The sequence below is a fragment of the Heptranchias perlo genome, chromosome 5 (assembly GCF_035084215.1).
Source record: "Heptranchias perlo isolate sHepPer1 chromosome 5, sHepPer1.hap1, whole genome shotgun sequence".
In the NCBI taxonomy this organism is placed as follows: domain Eukaryota; kingdom Metazoa; phylum Chordata; class Chondrichthyes; order Hexanchiformes; family Hexanchidae; genus Heptranchias; species Heptranchias perlo.
The window spans coordinates 111,390,608-111,410,551 of NC_090329.1; the positions used below are offsets into that span (position 1 = coordinate 111,390,608).

General features: G+C 46.3%; 1 protein-coding gene across 3 annotated transcripts in view; it reads left to right on the plus strand.

The window, feature by feature from the left end:
• The window catches only part of armc2 (armadillo repeat containing 2), a 120,543-nt gene extending 100,883 nt beyond the window's left edge, over positions 1-19,660 (plus strand). For 2 of the 3 annotated variants that reach the window (XM_067985000.1, XM_067984999.1), the window contains 3 exons: positions 15,828-15,960; positions 16,966-17,126; positions 18,106-19,660. In XM_067985000.1, the coding sequence (XP_067841101.1) occupies positions 15,828-15,960; positions 16,966-17,126; positions 18,106-18,278 (467 nt within the window). In that variant the 3' untranslated portion in view covers positions 18,279-19,660. The remainder of the gene's footprint in view (positions 1-15,827; positions 15,961-16,965; positions 17,127-18,105) is intronic. The other variant, XM_067985001.1, reaches the window with a different exon arrangement.
• The last annotated feature ends 284 nt before the right edge of the window (positions 19,661-19,944 follow it).

The following is a 19,944-nucleotide window of genomic DNA, read 5'->3' on the forward strand; positions in this document are numbered from 1 at the left end:
CAACAGGTCCATTACATTCCAACTAAACTTAGAAATAGGCTTCACACAATGGATTTATTTTAACAATATTAGGAACTGTCTATTTGTGTACGGCAAATTTGCATGACACTAAATGTACTCAAACGTTGTGAACTGGTGCAAAATGCCTGTACAAATGCAAAGCAACATTTTCATATCTTAGTTTGGTAATTTAATTTGTAGCACTCTCACCTCTGGATCAGAAATTTATGGGACGACGCTGTCACAGAATGCCTATCATGTTAGCTTACGTAACAATAGTGACCATTTCAAACTTATTTCATTCTGTGAAATGGTTGAGTCATTTTGATGTGAAAGGCACTACATAAATGCAAATATTATTACATTACAGTTAGCTTTAAAGCTTTTGCATATTCTGGGGAACTTCCAGCTTTGCCATCGGCTGGCACAAAGCCTGCTTTTCAGGAAGGCACTTTGGTCTCTGCACCTGCTCTTCCCACTCGCCTCAATGATGAGGTAGCAGAGATTCTCAGCATGTATACTTTTTGCTGCCAGATGCCCCAGCCTCAGGGGACTCAGAAACTTCACTTCACATTGCTTACACCCCACTTTTTCCTGATTGGCCATTTTTTTCTTCCCATGAGTTTTTGTGCAGCTGCCGACAAACCCTTTGCTAATCTCTTGCTAATTCATATTTTCTCCTCCAATTTTATCCATTTACTCCCTGCAACCACTCGTCTCCTCAAGCTAGGAACTTGTGCTGTGTTATAATATGACAGGCAACCACAGCCTTCCCATGTCTCACCCAAGTAATAATTCTTAAGGTGTGAGCCTGGAGAGTCTGTCTTGCTGTGCTTTTAGAAAATGGGATAGCATCACAGTCAAGCGCAACCCTGTCCTCACCCAATATCCACACGCAGGCACTTTCAGCACAGGTCACTGGACTGGAATCAGGAATGGAAAGAATTTCCCCCCCCCACCGCCCCTCCACCAGCCCATGATGCTGAGACCAACTGAAGTGCTTCCACTGTTGCCCCTGCTGAGATTGGCTAACTCAGCACAGGTGAGAGATCAAACATAGAATCATAGAAGTTTACAACATGGAAACAGGCCCTTCGGCCCAACATGTCCATGTCGCCCAGTTTATACCACTAAGCTAGTCCCAATTGCCTGCACTTGGCCCATATCCCTCTATACCCATTTTACCCATGTAACTGTCCAAATGCTTTTTAAAAGACAAAATTGTACCCGCCTCTACTACTGCCTCTGGCAGCTCGTTCCAGACACTCACCACCCTTTGAGTGAAAAAATTGCCCCTCTGGACCCTTTTATATCTCTCCCCTCTCACCTTAAATCTATGCCCCCTCGTTATAGACTCCCCTACCTTTGGGAAAAGATTTTGACTATCTACCTTATCTATGCCTCTCATTATTTTATAGACTTCTATAAGATCACCCCTAAACCTCCTACTCTCCAGGGAAAAAAGTCTCAGTCTATCCAACCTCTCCCTATAAGTCAAACCATCAAGTCCCGGTAGCATCCTAGTAAATCTTTTCTGCACTCTTTCTAGTTTAATAATATCCTTTCTATAATAGGGTGACCAGAACTGTACACAGTATTCCAAGTGTGGCCTTACTAATGTCTTGTACAACTTCAACAAGACATCCCAACTCCTGTATTCAATGTTCTGACCAATGAAACCAAGCATGCTGAATGCCTTCTTCACCACCCTATCCACCTGTGACTCCACTTTCAAGGAGCTATGAACCTGTACTCCTAGATCTCTTTGTTCTATAACTCTCCCCAACGCCCTACCATTAACAGAGTAGGTCCTGGCCCGATTTGATCTACCAAAATGCATCACCTCACATTTATCTAAATTAAACTCCATCTGCCATTCATCGGCCCACTGGCCCAATTTATCAAGATCCCGTTGCAATCCTAGATAACCTTCTTCACTGTCCACAATGCCACCAATCTTGGCGTCATCTGCAAACTTACTAACCATGCCTCCTAAATTCTCATCCAAATCATTAATATATATAACAAATAACAGCGGACCCAGCACCGATCCCTGAGGCACACCGCTGGTCACAGGCCTCCAGTTTGAAAAACAACCCTCTACAACCACCCTATGTCTTCTGTCGTCAATCCAATTTTGTATCCAATTGGCTACCTCACCTTGGATCCCATGAGATTTAACCTTATGTAACAACGTACCATGCGGTACCTTGTCAAAGGCTTTGCTAAAGTCCATGTAAACCACGTCTACTGCACAGCCCTCATCTATCTTCTTGGTTACCCCTTCAAAAAACTCAATCAAATTCGTGAGACATGATTTTCCTCTCACAAAATCTTGCTGACTATTCCTAATCAGTCCCTGCCTCTCCAAATGCCCGCAGATCCTGTGTCTCAGAATACCCTCCAACAACTTACCCACCACAGATGTCAGGCTCACCGGTCTGTAGTTCCCAGGCTTTTCCCTGCCGCCCTTCTTAAACAAAGGCACAACATTTGCTACCCTCCAATCTTCAGGCACCTCACTTGTAGCTGTCGATGATTCAAATATCTCTGCTAGGGGACCCGCAATTTCCTCCCTAAGCTCCCATAACGTCCTGGGATACATTTCATCAGGTCCCGGAGATTTATCTACCTTGATGTGCGTTAAGACTTCCAGCACCTCCCTCTCTGTAATATATACACTCCTCAAGACATCACTATTTATTTCCCCAAGTTCCCTAACATCCATGCCTTTCTCAACCGTAAATACCGATGTGAAATATTCATTTAGGATCTCACCCATCTCTTGTGGTTCCGCACTTGGATGACCTTGTTGATCCTTAAGAGGCCCTACTCTCTCCCTAGTTACTGTTTTGCCCTTTATGTATTTGTAGAAGCTCTTTGGATTCTCCTTTGCCTTATCTGCCAAAGCAATCTCATGTCCCCTTTTTGCCCTCCTGATTTCTCTCTTAACTCTACTCCGGCAATCTCTATACTCTTCAAGGGATCCACTTGATCCCAGCTGCCTATGCATGTCATATGCCTCCTTCTTCTTTTTGACTAGGGCCTCAATCTCCCGAGTCATCCAAGGTTCCCTACTTCTACCAGCCTTGCCCTTCACTTTATAAGGAATGTGCTTACCCTGAACCCTGGTTAACACACTTTTGAAAGCCTCCCACTTACCAGACGTCCCTTTGCCTGCCAACAGACTCTCCCAATCAACTTCTGAAAGTTCCTGTCTAATACCATCAAAATTGGCCTTTCCCCAATTTAGAATTTTAACTTTTGGGCCAGACCTATCATTCTCCATAGCTATCTTAAAACTAATGGAATTATGATCACTGGTCCCAAAGTGATCCCTCACTAACACTTCTGTCACCTGCCCTTCCTTATTTCCCAAGAGGAGGTCAAGTTTTGCCCCCTCATGAGACCATCCTGGACTGTTTGGCTCAGAACCTCATATCTGGTACAAATTATCTACTGATCTATCATCAGAACTCTGTGTACTTTCTCTTGTGACATTTTGACTGCTTTTTAAATCATTTCTACAACCTTCTCTTATCATCATTTCACATTTGGATGGGAGAGTTTTTGTGGAACTGTAGCAGAAAGGACAATAATGCTGGTGTCATATGTTTATGTGGGATTCTCTTTATTTCTAGTTTTATTTCTGTAGAAGTATACATATTATACTCTTTAGTTTTGGCCCTTTTTGTCTACTGTACAATTTACATTCCTAAATTGAAGGTCCCTCTAATATTAATTATAGGGTGATAAATTAAGTAATGAAACTTCTATTAAAGTACTGATAATTTTTCTGCAGCATCCTTTTCATCCAGATGCTACACATTTACTGAATAATCCTATTTTAAGAAGTAACAGGGTTGGTATTGCTTCATTTTTTTTACAGCAGTTTCCACAACAAAGCAACTGATTTTTTTTCCTGCAAACATAGCATTAAAACAGGAAACATTCCTCTGATTCCTATAATGTATGCTTGATTACAACATTTGTTTTAAATTTAAATGGAAAAAAAATGGGCAAACTTAGCTCGTTTTGCTTAGACACAAAAATGTTGTGAATTGAAAGTAAATCTTCAGCAACCTTTCGCAACTTCGATAGCAGCCTCTTCAATCCACTCGAATTAGGCCTAGATTATTTACAGGAAGAATCACAAAACTATCACTTTTTAAAAAAAACGTCAATGCTTTTGCATCATAGCTTTAATGCATCTCTATAAATTACGAGGAGAGATTGCACAAATTAGGGTTGTATTCCCAGGAATTTAGATTAAGGAGTGATTTGATTGAAGTTTTCAAGATATTAAGGGGAACTGATAGGGAGAAACTATTTCCACTGGTTGAGGAGTCTAGGACTCGGAGACATCGCCTGAAAATTAGAGCCAGGACTTTCAGAAGTGAAGTTTGGAAACACCTCTACACGCAAAGGGTGGTAGAAGTTTGGAATGTCTTGGGGCCTCAATTATTCACAATATTTATCAACAACTTAGATGAAGGCATAGAAAGTCTCATATCTAAGTTTGCCGATGACACAAAGATTGGTGGCATTGTAAGCAGTGTAGATGAAAACATAAAATTACAAAGGGATATTGATAGATTAGGTGAATGGGCAAAACTGTGGCAAATGGAATTCAATGTAGACAAATGTGAGGTCATCCACTTTGGATCAAAGAAGGATAGAACAAGGTACTTTCTAAATGGTAAAAAGTTAAAAACAGTGGATGTCCAAAGGGACTTAGGGGTTCAGGTACATAGATCATTGAAGTGTCATGAACAGATGCAGAAAATAATCAGTAAGGCTAATGGAATGCTGGCCTTTATATCTAGAGGACTGGAGTACAAGGGGGCAGAAGTTATGCTGCAGCTATACTAAACCCTGGTTAGACCGCACCCGGAGTACTGTGAGCGGTTCTGGGCACCGCACCTTCGGAAGGACATATTGGCCTCGGAGGGAGTGCAGCGTAGATTTACTAGAATGATACCCGGACTTCAAGGGTTAAGTTATGAGGAGAAATTACACAAATTGGGGCTGTATTCTCTAGACTTTAGAAGGTTAAGGGGTAATCTGATCGAAGTTTATAAGATATTAAGGGGAACAGATAGGGTGGATAGAAAGAAACTATTTCCGCTGGTTGGGGATTCTGGGAGTAGGGGGCACAGTCTAAAAATTAGAGCCAGACCTTTGAGGAGTGAGATTAGAAAACATTTCTACACACAAAAGGTGGTAGAAGTTTGGAACTCTCTTCCGCAAACAGCAATTGATACTAGCTCAATTGCTAAATTTAAACCTGAGATAGATAGCTTTTTGGCAACCAAAGGTATTAAAGGATATGGGCCAAAGGCAGGTATATGGAGTTAGATCACAGATCAGCCATGATCTTATCAAATGGCGGAGCAGGCACGAGGGGCTGAATGGCCTACTCTTGTTCCTATGTTCTCTTCCGCAAACAGAAGTTGATGCCAGCTCAGTTGTTAATTTTAAATCTGAGATTGATAGATTTTTGATAGCCCCATGTCCCTTAATACTTTTGGTTAAGGCGGGTATATGGAGCTAGGTCACAGATCAGCCATGATCTCATTGAATGGCGGAAACAGGCTTGAGGGGCTAAGTGGCGTTCTCCTGTTCCTGTGTTCCTATCTGTCCACATTTAAACAATTAAAAATCAAACATCAGTACTTCCTCTAAAAAGTCAGCTTGGATGGATTTCTGCCTTTGGAAAGTGAACTTAGCCATGTCTTGCTGTTTGCCTAAATAAGGCACTTCACTACAAAAGTAATTCAATTACTTCTTGTATGAAGCAATCTGAGATGCAAATTACTAGTTGATCTTCTATGATTATTCATTGACTTTTTTTTCTCAAGAACTGTATACTTAGTCTATACATATAATTGTAGTATATTATGTATATTTATATATTTCTTGCTATTCCATTGCTTAATTGTCTATACTACATCTCTTTTTTTGTAGGCATATTATTTCTAAGAGGATAGTTGGGGTAGGGGGGCTAAGAGATGTAAGAGCCAAGGTTGTAGAGGAGAGTAATGAAATGGCAGATATGTCTGTTTTCACAGATGAGGTGCACATTGGGATAATAGATTCTCTAGAAGTGGGTGTAGAACAGTTCGTAGAATCATAGAAAGTTACGGCACAGAAGGATCGTGTCCGTGCTGGCCGCAAACGATCTATCCAGCTTAATCCCACTTTCTAGCATTTGGTCCGTAGCCCTGTAGGTTACGGCACTTCAAGTGCACATCAAAGTACTTTTTAAATGAGTTGAGTGTTTCTGCCTCTACCACTCTTTCAGGCAATGAGTTCCAGACCTCCACCACCCTCTGGGTGAAAAAGTTTCTCCTCACCTCCTCTCTAATCCTTCTACCAATTACTTTAGATCTATGCCCCCTGGTCACTGATCCCTCTGCTAAGGGAAATGGGTCCTCCCTATCCACTCTATCTAGTCCTGTCACAATATTATACACCTCAATTAAATCTCCCCTCAGCCTCTTTTGTTCCAAAGAAAACAACCCCAGCCTATCCAACCTTTTCTCATAGCTAAAATGCTCCAGCCCTGGCAACATCCTCGTAAATCTCCTCTGTACCCTCTCTAGTGTAGTCACACGTTTCCTGTAATGTGGTGGCCAGAACTTTACGCAGTACTCAAGTTGTGGGCCTAACTAGTGTTTTATATAGTTCTAGCATAACCTCCTTGCTCTTATGTTCTATGCCTCGACTAATAAAGGAAAGTATCCTGTATGCCTTCTTAATCACCTTATCTTCCTGTCCTGCTACCTTCAGGGGTCTGTGGACATGCACTCCAAGGTCCCCCTGTTCCTCTACACCCCTCAGTATCTTCCCATTTATTGTGTACTCCCTTGGGTTTGCCCTCCCCAAATGCATTACCTCACACTTCTCCGGATTGAATTCCATTTGCCACTTTTCTGCCCACCTGACCAGTCCATTGATATCTTCCTGCAGTATACAGCTTTCCTCCTCACTATCAATCACATGGCTAATTTTTGTATCATCTGCAAACTTCTTAATCATGCCCCCTACATTCAAGTCTAAATCATTAATATATACCACAAAAAGCAAGGGACCTAGTACTGAGCCCTGCGGAACCCCACTGGAACCAGCCTTCCAGTCACAAAAACACCTGTCGACCATTACCCTTTGCTTCCATCCACTGAGCCAATTTTGGATCCAACGTGCCACTTTCTCTTGGATCCCATGGGCTTTTACTTTTTTGACGGTCTGCCATGTGGGACCTTGTCAAAAGCCTTGCTAAAATCCATGTAGACTACATCAAACATGTTACCCTCATCGACCCTCCTTGTTACCGCCTCAAAAAATTCAATCAAGTTAGTTAGACACGACCTTCCCATAACAAATCCATGCTGACTGTCCTTGATTAACCCGTGCTTTTCTAAATGAAGATTTATGCTGTCCCTCAGAATTAATTCCAATAATTTGACCAACACCGAGGTTAGGCTGACTGGCCTATAATTATTCGGTCTATTCCTTTCTCCCTTTTTAAACAACGGTACAACATTAGCAGTCCTCCAATCCTGCGGCACCACGCCTGTAGTCAGGGAGGATTGGAAAATGATGGTCAGAGCCTCCGCTATTTCCTCCCTTGCTTCTCTTAACAGCCTGGGATACATTTCATCTGGGCCTGGTGATTTATCTACTTTCAAAGATGCTAATCCCCTTAATACTTCCTCTCTCACTATATTTATCCCATCCAATATTTCACACTCCTCCTCCTTAACTACAATGCCTGTATCGTCCCCCTCTTTTGTGAAGACAGACGCAAAGTATTCATTAAGGACCGTACCCACATTTTCCGCTCCATACATATGTTACCTTTCTGGTCTCTAATAGGCCCTACTCTTTCCTTAGTTATCCTCTTGCTTTTTATGAATTTATAAAACATCTTTGGGTTTTCCTTGATTTCACTTGCCAGTACTTTTTCATGCCCTCTCTTTGCTTTCCTAATTTCCTTTTTAATTTCACCCCTGCACTTTCTATACTCCTTTAGGCTTTCTGTAGTATTGAGCTCACGGTCTCTGACATAAGCTTCCCTTTTCTGCCTTATCTTACCCTGTATGCTCCTTGTCATTCAGGGGGCTCTAGATTTGGCAGACCCACCCTTTTTCTTTGTGGGAACATGTTTGTTCTGAACCCTCACTATCTCTCCCTTGAATGCCTCCCACTGCTCTGACACTAATTTACCTTCAAGTAACTGTTTCTAGTCCACTTTTGCTCAATCACTTCTCAGCTTAGTAAAATTGGCCTTTCCCCAATTGAGAACTTTTACTCTTGTTCTATCTTTGTGCTGTCCCATAACTATGCTAAATCTAACTGAATTATGATCACTACCACCAAAATGGTCTCCCACTGATACTCCTTCCACCTGCCCAGCTTTATTCCCTAAAACTAAGTCCAGAACTGCCACACCCCCCTCCCCGCCCTTGTTGGTCTTGCTACGTACTGGCTAAAAAAGTTCTCCTGAATGCATTTTAAGAATTCTGCACCCTCTATACCTTTTGCACTGATTGTATCCCAGTTAATATTAGGGTAGTTGAAATCCCCTACTATTACTGCCCCATTGTTTTTGCATTTCTTAGAAATTTGCCCACATATTTGCTCTTCTATCTCCCTCTGACTGTTTGGGGGGGGTCTATAGTATGCTTCCAGCAGTGTGATTGCCCCTTTTTTGTTCTTTAGCTAAACCCATATGGCCTCATTTGATGATCCATCTAACATATCATCCCTCCTCACAGCTGTAATTGTTTCTTTAACCAATATTGCCACTCCCTCCTTTTTTACCCCCCCTCTCTAAATCTCTTCTGAAAACCCTGTAACCAGGAACGTTGAGTTGCCATTCCTGCCCCTATTTAAGCCATGTTTCAGTAATAGCTAAGATATCGTACTGCCACATGTCTATCTGTGCCCTCAACTCATCTGCTTTATTCACTAGACTCATTGCATTGAAGTGTATACCATTAAGCACTGCCAAACTCTTTTGTTGTTTATTTTCTAACCTTTGTTTCCTCTGCCTTCCAAACTCAACTTACTAATTTTGTGTCTTCTATTTCCAGCTCTGCTCCTTGCCCTCCTGAATCTACGCTCAGGTTCCCATCCCCCTGCCAAGCTAGTTTAAACTCTCCCCCACAGCACTAGCAAACCTCCCTGCAAGGATATTGGTCCCGGCCCTTTTGAGGTGCAACCCGTCCGGCTTGTACTGGTCCCAATGCCCCAGGAATCTAAAGCCCACCCTCCTGCACCATCTCTCCAGCCACGCATTCATCTTCCCTATCCTCCTATTTCTGTACTCGCTAGCTCGTCGGACTGGGAGAAATCCGGAGATTACTACCTTTGAGGTCCTGTTTATTAATCTCTTTCCTAACTCCTTAAAATTTGTAAACAATTTTACAACACCAAGTTATAGTCCAGAATTGTCAACCCCAGTCCATCACCGGCATCTCCACATCCTTAAAATTTGCCTGCAGGACCTCATCCCTCTTTCTACCTATGTTGTTAGTACCAATATGGACCACGACCTCTGGCTGTTCACCCTCCCCCTTCAGAATATTCTGCAGCCGCTCAGTGACATCCATGACCCTGGCACCAGGTACGTAACATACCATCCTGGAATCACATCTGCAGCTGCAGAAACGCCTATCTACTCCCCTAACTATAGAATCCCCTATCACTATTGCTCTCCTGACCTTTCTCCTCCCCTCCTGTACAGCTGAGCCACCCATGGTGCTCTGGACTTGGCTCTGCACTCCGCAGAGGAGCCCTCTCCCTCACCAGTATTCAGAACTGAATATTGGTTGGAGAATGAGATCCACTCAGGAAACTCCTGAACTACCGACCTGCCTGCTCCTCCTTGTCTGCCTGCACACTGTTAAGCTGCGGGGTGACCACATCCTGAAACGAGCTATCCACGTAGCTCTCAGCCTCGCAGATGCACTGCAGTGACGCCAGCTGTTGCTCAAGCTCCGAAACCCGGAGCTCGAGCTCCTCCAGCTGACAACACTTCCTGCACCTGTGGCCATCCAGACGTGGGAAGCGTCCTGGACTTCCCACATGGCACAGGATGTGCATTCAACGAGACCGAGGTGCCCTGTCATGCCTCTATTTATTAGATTACCAACTCAAATTAACAGAAATGCACTTAAGACCTTAAAAAATAACTCACCAGCTACTCACCTATCAGCTCCTTCCCTTGTGCTTACGTCACTTTAGGTGTTTTTTTTTTGTCTTGTTTTCCTCTCGTCTCCGCTCTGGGCTCTCTCCGCCTCCGCCCCTCTATCCCCGCTCTGGGCTCTCTCCGCCTCCGCCCCTCTATCCCCGCTCTGGGCTCTCGCGGCCTCCGCCCCTCTATCCCCGCTCTGGGCTCTCGCGGCCTCCGCCCCTCTATCCCCGCTCTGGGCTCTCGCGGCCTCCGCCCCTCTATCCCCGCTCTGGGCTCTCTCCGCCTCCGCCCCTCTATCCCCGCTCTGGGCTCTCGCGGCCTCCGCCCCTCTATCCCCGCTCTGGGCTCTCTCCGCCTCCGCCCCTCTATCCCCGCTCTGGGCTCTCGCGGCCTCCGCCCCTCTATCCCCGCCCTGGGCTCTCTCCGCCTCCGCCCCTCTATCCCCGCCCTGTGCTCTCTCCGCCTCCGCCCCTCTATCCCCGCCCTGGGCTCTCTCCGTCTCCGCCCCTCTATCCCCGCTCTGGGCTCTCGCGGCCTCCGCCCCTCTATCCCCGCCCTGGGCTCTCTCCGCCTCCGCCCCTCTATCCCCGCTCTGGGCTCTCGCCGCCTCCGCCCCTCTATCCCCGCTCTGGGCTCTCTCCGCCTCCGCCCCTCTATCCCCGCCCTGTGCTCTCTCCGCCTCCGCCCCTCTATCCCCGCCCTGGGCTCTCTCCGCCTCCGCCCCTCTATCCCCGCTCTGGGCTCTCTCCGTCTCCGCCCCTCTATCCCCGCTCTGGGCTCTCTCCGTCTCCGCCCCTCCATCCCCGCTCTGGGCTCTCTCCGTCTCCGCCCCTCCATCCCCGCCCTGGGCTCTCTCCGCCTCCGCCCCTCTATCCCCGCTCTGGGCTCTCTCCGTCTCCGCCCCTCCATCCCCGCTCTGGGCTCTCGCGGCCTCCGCCCCTCTATCCCCGCTCTGGGCTCTTGCCGCCTCCGCCCCTCTATCCCCGCTCTGGGCTCTCGCGGCCTCCGCCCCTCTATCCCCGCTCTGGGCTCTCTCCGCCTCCGCCCCTCTATCCCCGCCCTGGGCTCTCTCCGCCTCCGCCCCTCTATCCCCGCCCTGGGCTCTCTCCGCCTCCGCCCCTCTATCCCCGCCCTGGGCTCTCTCCGCTTCCGCCCCTCTATCCCCGCCCTGGGCTCTCTCCGCCTCCGCCCCTCTATCCCCGCCCTGGGCTCTCTCCGCCTCCGCCCCTCTATCCCCGCCCTGGGCTCTCTCCGCCTCCGCCCCTCTATCCCCGCCCTGGGCTCTCTCCACCTCCGCCCCTCTATCCCCGCTCTGGGCTCTCTCCGTCTCCGCCCCTCTATCCCCGCTCTGGGCTCTCGCGGCCTCCGCCCCTCTATCCCCGCCCTGGGCTCTCTCCGCCTCCGCCCCTCTATCCCCGCCCTGGGCTCTCTCCGCCTCCGCCCCTCTATCCCCGCTCTGGGCTCTCGCGGCCTCCGCCCCTCTATCCCCGCTCTAGGCTCTCGCGGCCTCCGCCCCTCTATCCCCGCTCTGGGCTCTTGCCGCCTCCGCCCCTCTATCCCCGCTCTGGGCTCTCGCGGCCTCCGCCCCTCTATCCCCGCTCTGGGCTCTCGCCGCCTCCGCCCCTCTATCCCCGCTCTATGTTCTCTGCTCTCGCCGCCTCCGCCCCTCTATCCCCGCCCTGGGCTCTCTGCTCTCGCCACCTCCGCCCCTCTATCCCCGCTCTAGGCTCTCGCCGCCTCCGCCCCTCCATCCCCGCTCTATGTTCTCTGCTCTCGCCGCCTCTGCCCCTCTATCCCTGCTCTGGGCTCTCTCCGCCTCCGCCCCTCTATCCCCGCTCTGGGCTCTCGCCGCCTCCGCCCCTCCATCCCCGCTCTGGGCTCTCTGCTCTCGCCGCCTCCGCCCCTCTATCCCCGCTCTGGGCTCTCGCCGCCTCCGCCCCTCTATCCCCGCTCTGTGCTCTCGCCGCCTCCGCCCCTCTATTCCCGCTCTGGGCTCTCGCCGTCTCCGCCCCTCTATCCCCGCTCTGGGCTCTCGCCGCCTACGCCCCTCTATCCCCGCTCTGGGCTCTCGCCGCCTCCGCCCCTCTATCCCCGCTCTGGGCTCTCACCGCCTCCGCCCCTCTATCCCCGCTCTGGGCTCTCGCCGTCTCCGCCCCTCTATCCCCGCTCTGGGCTCTCGCCGTCTCCGCCCCTCTATCCCCGCTCTGGGCTCTCGCCGCCTCCGCCTCTCTATCCCCGCTCTGGGCTCTCGCCGCCTCCGCCCCTCTATCCCCGCTCTGGGCTCTCTCCGCCTCCGCCCCTCTATCCCCGCTCTGGGCTCTCTCCGCCTCCGCCCCTCTATCCCCGCTCTATGTTCTCTGCTCTCGCCGCCTCCGCCCCTCTATCCCCGCTCTAAGTTCTCTGCTCTCGCCTCTGCCCCTCTATCCCCGCTCTATGTTCTCTGCTCTCGCCGCCTCTGCCCCTCTATCCCCGCTCTATGTTCTCTCTCTCACCGCCTCCGCCCCTCTATCCCCGCTCTATGCTCTCTGCTCTCACCGCCTCCGCCCCTCTATCCCCGCTCTAAGTTCTCTGCTCTCGCCTCTGCCCCTCTATCCCCGCTCTATGTTCTCTGCTCTCGCCGCCTCTGCCCCTCTATCCCCGCTCTATGTTCTCTGCTCTCGCCGCCTCTGCCCCTCTATCCCCGCTCTATGTTCTCTGCTCTCACCGCCTCCGCCCCTCTATCCCCGCTCTATGCTCTCTGCTCTCGCCGCCTCTGCCCCTCTATCCCCGCTCTATGTTCTCTGCTCTCGCCGCCTCCGCCCCTCTATCCTCGCTCTATGTTCTCTGCTCTCGCCGCCTCCGCCCCTCTATCCCCGCTCTATGCTCTCTGCTCTCACCGCCTCTGCCCCTCTATCCCCGCTCTATGCTCTCTGCTCTCACCGCCTCCGCCCCTCTATCCCCGCTCTATGCTCTCTGCTCTCACCGCCTCTGCCCCTCTATCCCCGCTCTATGTTCTCTGCTCTCGCCGCCTCTGCCCCTCTATCCCCGCTCTATGCTCTCACCGCCTCTGCCCCTCTATCCCCGCTCTATGCTCTCTGCTCTCACCGCCTCTGCCCCTCTATCCCCGCTCTATGCTCTCTGCTCTCACCGCCTCCGCCCCTCTATCCCCGCTCTATGCTCTCTGCTCTCACCGCCTCTGCCCCTCTATCCCCGCTCTATGTTCTCTGCTCTCGCTGCTGCTCCTCTATCCCCGCTCTATGCTCTCTGCTCTCACCGCCTCTGCCCCTCTATCCCCGCTCTATGTTCTCTGCTCTCGCCGCCTCTGCCCCTCTATCCCCGTTCTAAGTTCTCTGCTCTCGCCTCTGCCCCTCTATCCCCGCTCTATGTTCTCTGCTCTCGCCGCTGCTCCTTTATCTCTGCTCTGGGCTCTATGCTCTTGCCGCTGCTCTTCTGCTGGTCTGTTAGTGGAGTTGCTTGATAGGCCAAATGGCCTCTTTCTGCAAGTTAATGGGCTGTGATTCTATGAAATGGTTGTGTGGTTACACGTACTAATGAGCAAGTATTGAAGAATTCCTTCTCCTGCTTGCCACTCCTTTATTGGCATTGATCCAGAGCCCTGTCAATCAAACATGGAACAGAGGTTGGTTACGTGTATTGCAGCCAATGAGATTTTTAGAATGCAGCACAACTAGAACAGTTATATGATCACAATTAGATAGTAAAATTGCTTAAAAACATTAAAATGATTTGGAATTTAAATCTGAGTTAGATAGCTTTTTGGCAACCAAAGGTATTAAGGGATATGGGCCAAAGGCAGGTATATGGAGTTAGATCATAGATCAGCCATGATCTTATCAAATGGCGGAGCAGGCACGAGGGGCTGAATGGCCCACTCCTGTTCCTATGTTCCTATGGAAGGTCATATGATTACTTACTACTGGCCAATGAGTTTGCTCAAAGGGACGTATACTTTTTTTTTGTATTATATAGAATAGATTAACTGGCACCTTCTCAGAAACTGGTATTGATGTAGGACACAAACTGATATACCCACCATTTGAATCACTGTTCACATTATCTAAATGGTTTTGTTGGTGACTCTGGTGTCCATAAAGGTCAGTGATCTGCAGCCCCTCATGGTGGACCAATCCTACCTCATTAAGCATAAGTTAGTATTTGATCTAGCCTAAATTCCAACCTCAAAAATTGAGTTCCATCCATGTCAGTAGGTAACACAAGTGATTATTTCCTCCTCTTAACACATCCAAGGTTCAGTTGCATTTTTGTTATTTTTTTAAAAAGAACTAAATGTGCATATTTCTAAACATAAGCATACCAAATGATTGGAAAATTGAATACTCTTTTTTTTAAATCATCTTTTGTGTGATGGATTGAATTTTGTCATCTTGTCAGTGTTTTTGCAACTCAGTGTCTGCATCAAGCAGGCCGAGGTCAGTGATACAACAAGAATATGCCAAGTAAAAGGAAGCTTATTCTGCAGCAACGATGTGCCTTAAACCCAACACAGCCCAGAATCACCCCCTATTGTATCTATTATTTTTTCTACTTTCCACAACAGCCACCTTTATAGACTTTGAAAGTGAGATTGCCAATTTGTGCCACACGACGAGCATTTTCTTTTCCTGTATGCGCCATGGACCCATGAGGACTAGGAACTGGGGTTTGACTGCCCAAACTTATTTCACATGGGACCCTTACAACCAGACAAAGGAGAAATTAATCTCATCAGTTCGGGCTGGATTTTAACCAAAGTCCCAGTGGTAAAAGGGCAGTTTGGTAACCCACTGTAGCACAATTTGGGCATAATCATGTTGTGCATTCCTCCTGGAATGATTCACGGGGCAAATGTACCTGTTCCAATGCATAATAACAATTAAAAATCTGAAACGCTACACAAAATAAATGGCATCTATTTACTTATTTTTATTCTTCAGACCTGCCTTCTAAAGAAATTCTGCTCTTTAGTACATTTTCTCTTAATACAGAAATGAATACTTGTAAGTTCTGCCTTCCTCATACTCAAAATGTCTTCTAGAACAATTGCCTCTATGGTTTTTCCCATTGATGAGCTTCATTTAGTGGTATATGAGGATACTGTCAACTGAAGAAGCCTCTACTAGATAGGTAATCTGAGGTAGGAGAGTCTCCTGCTGGAACTGGCGAAAGATCAGCAGAAACCCCAGAGAAATGGCATAAACTCCTGCGTTCGCTGTTCCTCCAGCGTTTCCATCAATGTTGCAGCGGGCGATTGGGAAACACCTGCTGACGTTCCAGGCATCTATCCGTACGAATTTGATGTGTTTTTTTTAGATAGTTGTCTATTTAAAAAGTGAGCTATCCAATTATTCAATCAGAATTGCTGTATACAAATTGACTGCCACACTTGTCGACAAAAGAAGTTTTTTTAAAAGTGAGTCATTGAATGTGAGGCACTTGCACTCCAGAAAGTAATTTATTGAATGTGACGCTCTTTGGGAGATGCTGAGGACGTGATGAAATGCAAGTTCTTTCTTTTTTCTCTTACTTGGCTTGGGAGACATTTTCTTAACTGCCTGACATCTATACCTGCCACAAAAAGAGGAAAATACTTTTACTAAAATTATTTTTTTCCTCTCCTGTAAATCAGTGGATAAATTTATGATCACTCTGTTGGATGCCAAGCATCAAGATGTCTGTTTCGCTGCCTGTGGAGTACTTATAAATCTTACGGTGGATAAAAGCAAACGACCCATACTGAAACAGGATGGAGGGATTAAAAAGTAAGTGCAAAAAGTCTTCATTTTCTACTCCAGTTAACCAATATTCCAAGTAAATGCCTCTTTTCTTGCAGATATTTTTTACACCTGGCTTACCGCTGAAGTATTTTTAGTTGATTAATCAGCTTGGTTTGGTTTGAATAAAATGGATGATGAATAGAAGCAAACTACTTGCCTGTGACCTGCCTGTAAGCTAAGTTGCAACATTGGGGTTGAATTTCCATCAACAACTGTTACTTCAGCGGAAAATCCGTGGAAACCCCAGAGAAACGACATAATCACCATTTACGCTGATTCTTCGGGGTTTCCGTGGTTCATCCGCTGCAGTTACGGCCGACGATCGGGAAATTCAACCCCATTTACTTTACAGTTCACTTTTAAGAAATATGGCCCCTGAAATTCCGCAGGAGTTCTCTAGGTCTCCTGCTGTAACTCTTGCGGGAGGTCAGCAGAACTCACAGTGAACAGTTGAAAGCAGCCATTTCCCTGGAGGGAATGGTGGTAGAGGCATTGTGGTCCCCTCCCAGAAAGAATTATAAATTGTCCCCTGCGACCCCCTCTATAAGTGGGCTGTGTTTATTTAATTAAATAAAACTTACCTGTTCTTCAGGGGTCTAGGCCATGATCCCAGCCTAGACCCCCAGGTGGGGCCCCATGTGCCCTTGGCAGAGCCGGATGTACCACCGCCGGTAAAATGCCGGGTCCCTCTGAGGTACTCGTGGCTTTTTGGAGTCCCCGGGCATGCCCCCTCCTGCACCAACAGCTTTGTAAAGGATGGACAGGTGCTCTACCCCTAACGAGGCTCTGCGGAAATCACGACATCAGCCCAGGATGTAGCATTATTTTAAACCCTTCCGCGTACTCCCACCAGGGCTACAACGGGGTGCACTGGAAGGGTCACGGAATTTGGACCACCGTCTGTTTGCAAATGTTAAGAGTAGCATAACCATCAATTCAAATCATTCAACATTATTTTTTCTTTAATGTGCTATATTTTGTTGATTCTAGGTTAACTGACTGCTTGAGAGACTTTGGGCCTACAGACTGGCAATTGGCCAGCCTGGTCTGCAAAACTCTTTGGAACTATAGTGAAAAAATAACTAGTGCTGTGTTGTGCTTTGGAGAAAAAGAGACTAGTGAACTACTGCAACTCCTTGCTGCATATTTAGGTATGAATGATGTGATTAGAAAATATGCTAAACAGAAAATCCTCTTTACTCTGGTTGTGTGTTCTCTTACAAATACCCAGTTAACATAGTCAAATCGATGTTAGATCAAAGCTGGCATCTCCTGGTACCCTCCTATCTGGGCATCATCGAGATGATCTGAGTTCAGTGTTCCACTGCTTTCTTTTTAAAAATCCAAAATGAACATTAACAATACAACCAAAATTTGTAACATAATATCAATTTATATTCTTGCTAATGCCATCTATCACTAGTCAAAACTTCACAAGAACTTTATTTTTAGTTTTTCACTTGTATATATAAGTGCCTCTATGTGCTAAAATTACACAGATCTTTTATGTGTAATATTAATGAGAAATTCTTCTGGAATGGATAATTAAACCATTTTAAAAAAAATACAATAGTTTAATTATATTTTAACTATATATACTGTAGCTTGCAAAATACTTATATAATATTATCACTAGTTTAACCACAGTAAAGAAAGGAAAAGATTCCAACAATAAAAGTGCATCACTAAACTTTTAATCACTTAATTTTTATTTAATTTTCCTATGCTTGGTACCCTATAATTTGCATATCCCGAAGTCAGGATATATGCAAATGGATCATCAGAACTATTTACAAGAGTTTGTAAATAGTTCTGACGATCTCCCTGGTTACCACTGGTTGTTAATGCTAAAGTGGAACTGCAAAGTGGAACACCCTACCATCCTCCTTTCTCCATTTGCTACAGCGCCTGAGAAGTCTGAGTGTCAGAATATCAGCCAAGGCTGGCCTTTAACACTGGTCTCATAGTTCACTGAGAAGCACACTAATAAGTTACACCGCCTCATCACCAAAATGTTGGTTACTTAATTTGATCTGATGTACATGAGACAAAATGTCAGTTTTGATTTGAATACTTGATTTTTTTTTTTGTTTTGCTAAGAGTTAGCATTTTTCCTTTTTCTTGTCTTAGATGAAGAAATTGCATTGGATATTGACATCAATGGTTCAGATGAAGGACTGGTAGAACATCACAAAGTGTGTTGGAAATCTGAGTTTGTACCTGTGGCCCAGCAGCTACTACACAGGATTCAGGATCATCACAGTCACCTGGAAGCTTTACCATTCTCTTCACTGCAGGATTGATCCTCTTCAAAAGGTTTATTCTAATGTCTTCTTTGCAGAAAAGGACATTGATTTCTGTATTCTTTGATCCGCTGGACATACAATAGTGAAGTCTTCAGCAGTAATATATAACCATTGAATGTCACATTGACCCTGAGATGAGCTTCCGTCCACATATGCGCTCCATCACCAAGTCCGCCTACTTCCACCTCCGTAACATCGCCCGTTTCCGCCCCTGCCTCAGCTCATCTGCTGCTGAAACCCTCATCTGTATCTTTGTTAATTCTAGACTTGACTATTCCAGTGCTCTCCTGGCTGGCTTCCCATCTTCCACCCTCATAAACTTGAGCTCATCCAAAACTCTGCTGCCCGTATCCTAACTCGCATTAAGTCCCGTACTCCCATCACCCCTGTGCTCGCTGACCTACATTGGCTTCCGATCTGGGAATGCCTCGATTTTAAAATTCTTATCCTTGTTTTCAAATCCCTCCGTGGCCTCGCCCCTCCCTATCTCAGTAACCTTCTCCAGCCCTACAACCCTCCAAAATTTCAACACTCTTCCAATTCTTGTCTCTTGTGCATCCCTGATTTTCATCGCTCCATCGTTGGCGGGCTTGCCTTCAGCTGCCTAGGCCCTAAGCTCTGGAATTCCCTCCCTAAACCTCTCCGCCTTTCTATCCTCCTTTAAGACGTTCCTTAAAACCTACCTCTATCTCCTTATGTGGCTCGGTGTCAAATTTTGTTTGATAACACTCCTGTGAAGCGCCTTGGGATGTTTTCCTCTGTTAAAGGCACTATATAAATGCAGGTTGTTGTTGTACCACAATAGAAATGCTTGTTTTGCATTTTGCTTGGTAGTTTAATTTACTTTATGGACAACAAAATTACAGTGCCTTGAAAGTATATTCTACAAGATTTTAAAATTCATACTGCTTGATAGTTATATCTTGTAAAAGATTGATGGTTATGGCACGTTTCACAATTAAGAGTCTGGTGTGTGGCCTTTGTATATGGTTTTCTTTGTACTAATGTACAGTGTAAGATACAGTAATGGTCTGATCTCATGATCCAGTTTGGAAAACTGTAAATATATTTTTGTACATTATGACTATTTCTAATTTTGAGTTCATACAAGGTCTCTGTGACATTTTGATTTAATTTGTGTTTCTGTTCATTTTCTTTAACGGTAACAGAATCTAATAAAAGTTCTATATTTATGCCCCCATGACAGAGATTGCCAGAGCAGTAAATAATACTGACATAGCAAGCCATTTAGTAGAGAAATATGATAGAATAATATAAGTATTATAATTTGCAGTATAAGAGGCCATTCGGCCTATCACACTTTACCAGCTCTCTGAGAGAGCCATCCTCTCAATTCCATTCCGCTACTCCTTCCCCTTACTCTTTAAAATTCTTCTTTTTCAACTATTTACCCACTTTCCTTTTAAAAATTAACACGGATCTGGGTTCCACCACTGTTTCTAGTAATGCATTCCATGTCCTAACAATCCAATATTCAAAAAGAGCACGAGTTAAAACCAGGAAATTATAGGCCCATTAGCTTGACTTCAGGTATAGGTAAGTTGCTAGATGGATCATTAGATACTGTATGTGACCACCTAGACAGAGAAGGGCTTATTAGAGACTCTCAATATGGTTTCTGGAAAAGAAAGCCATGTCTCAC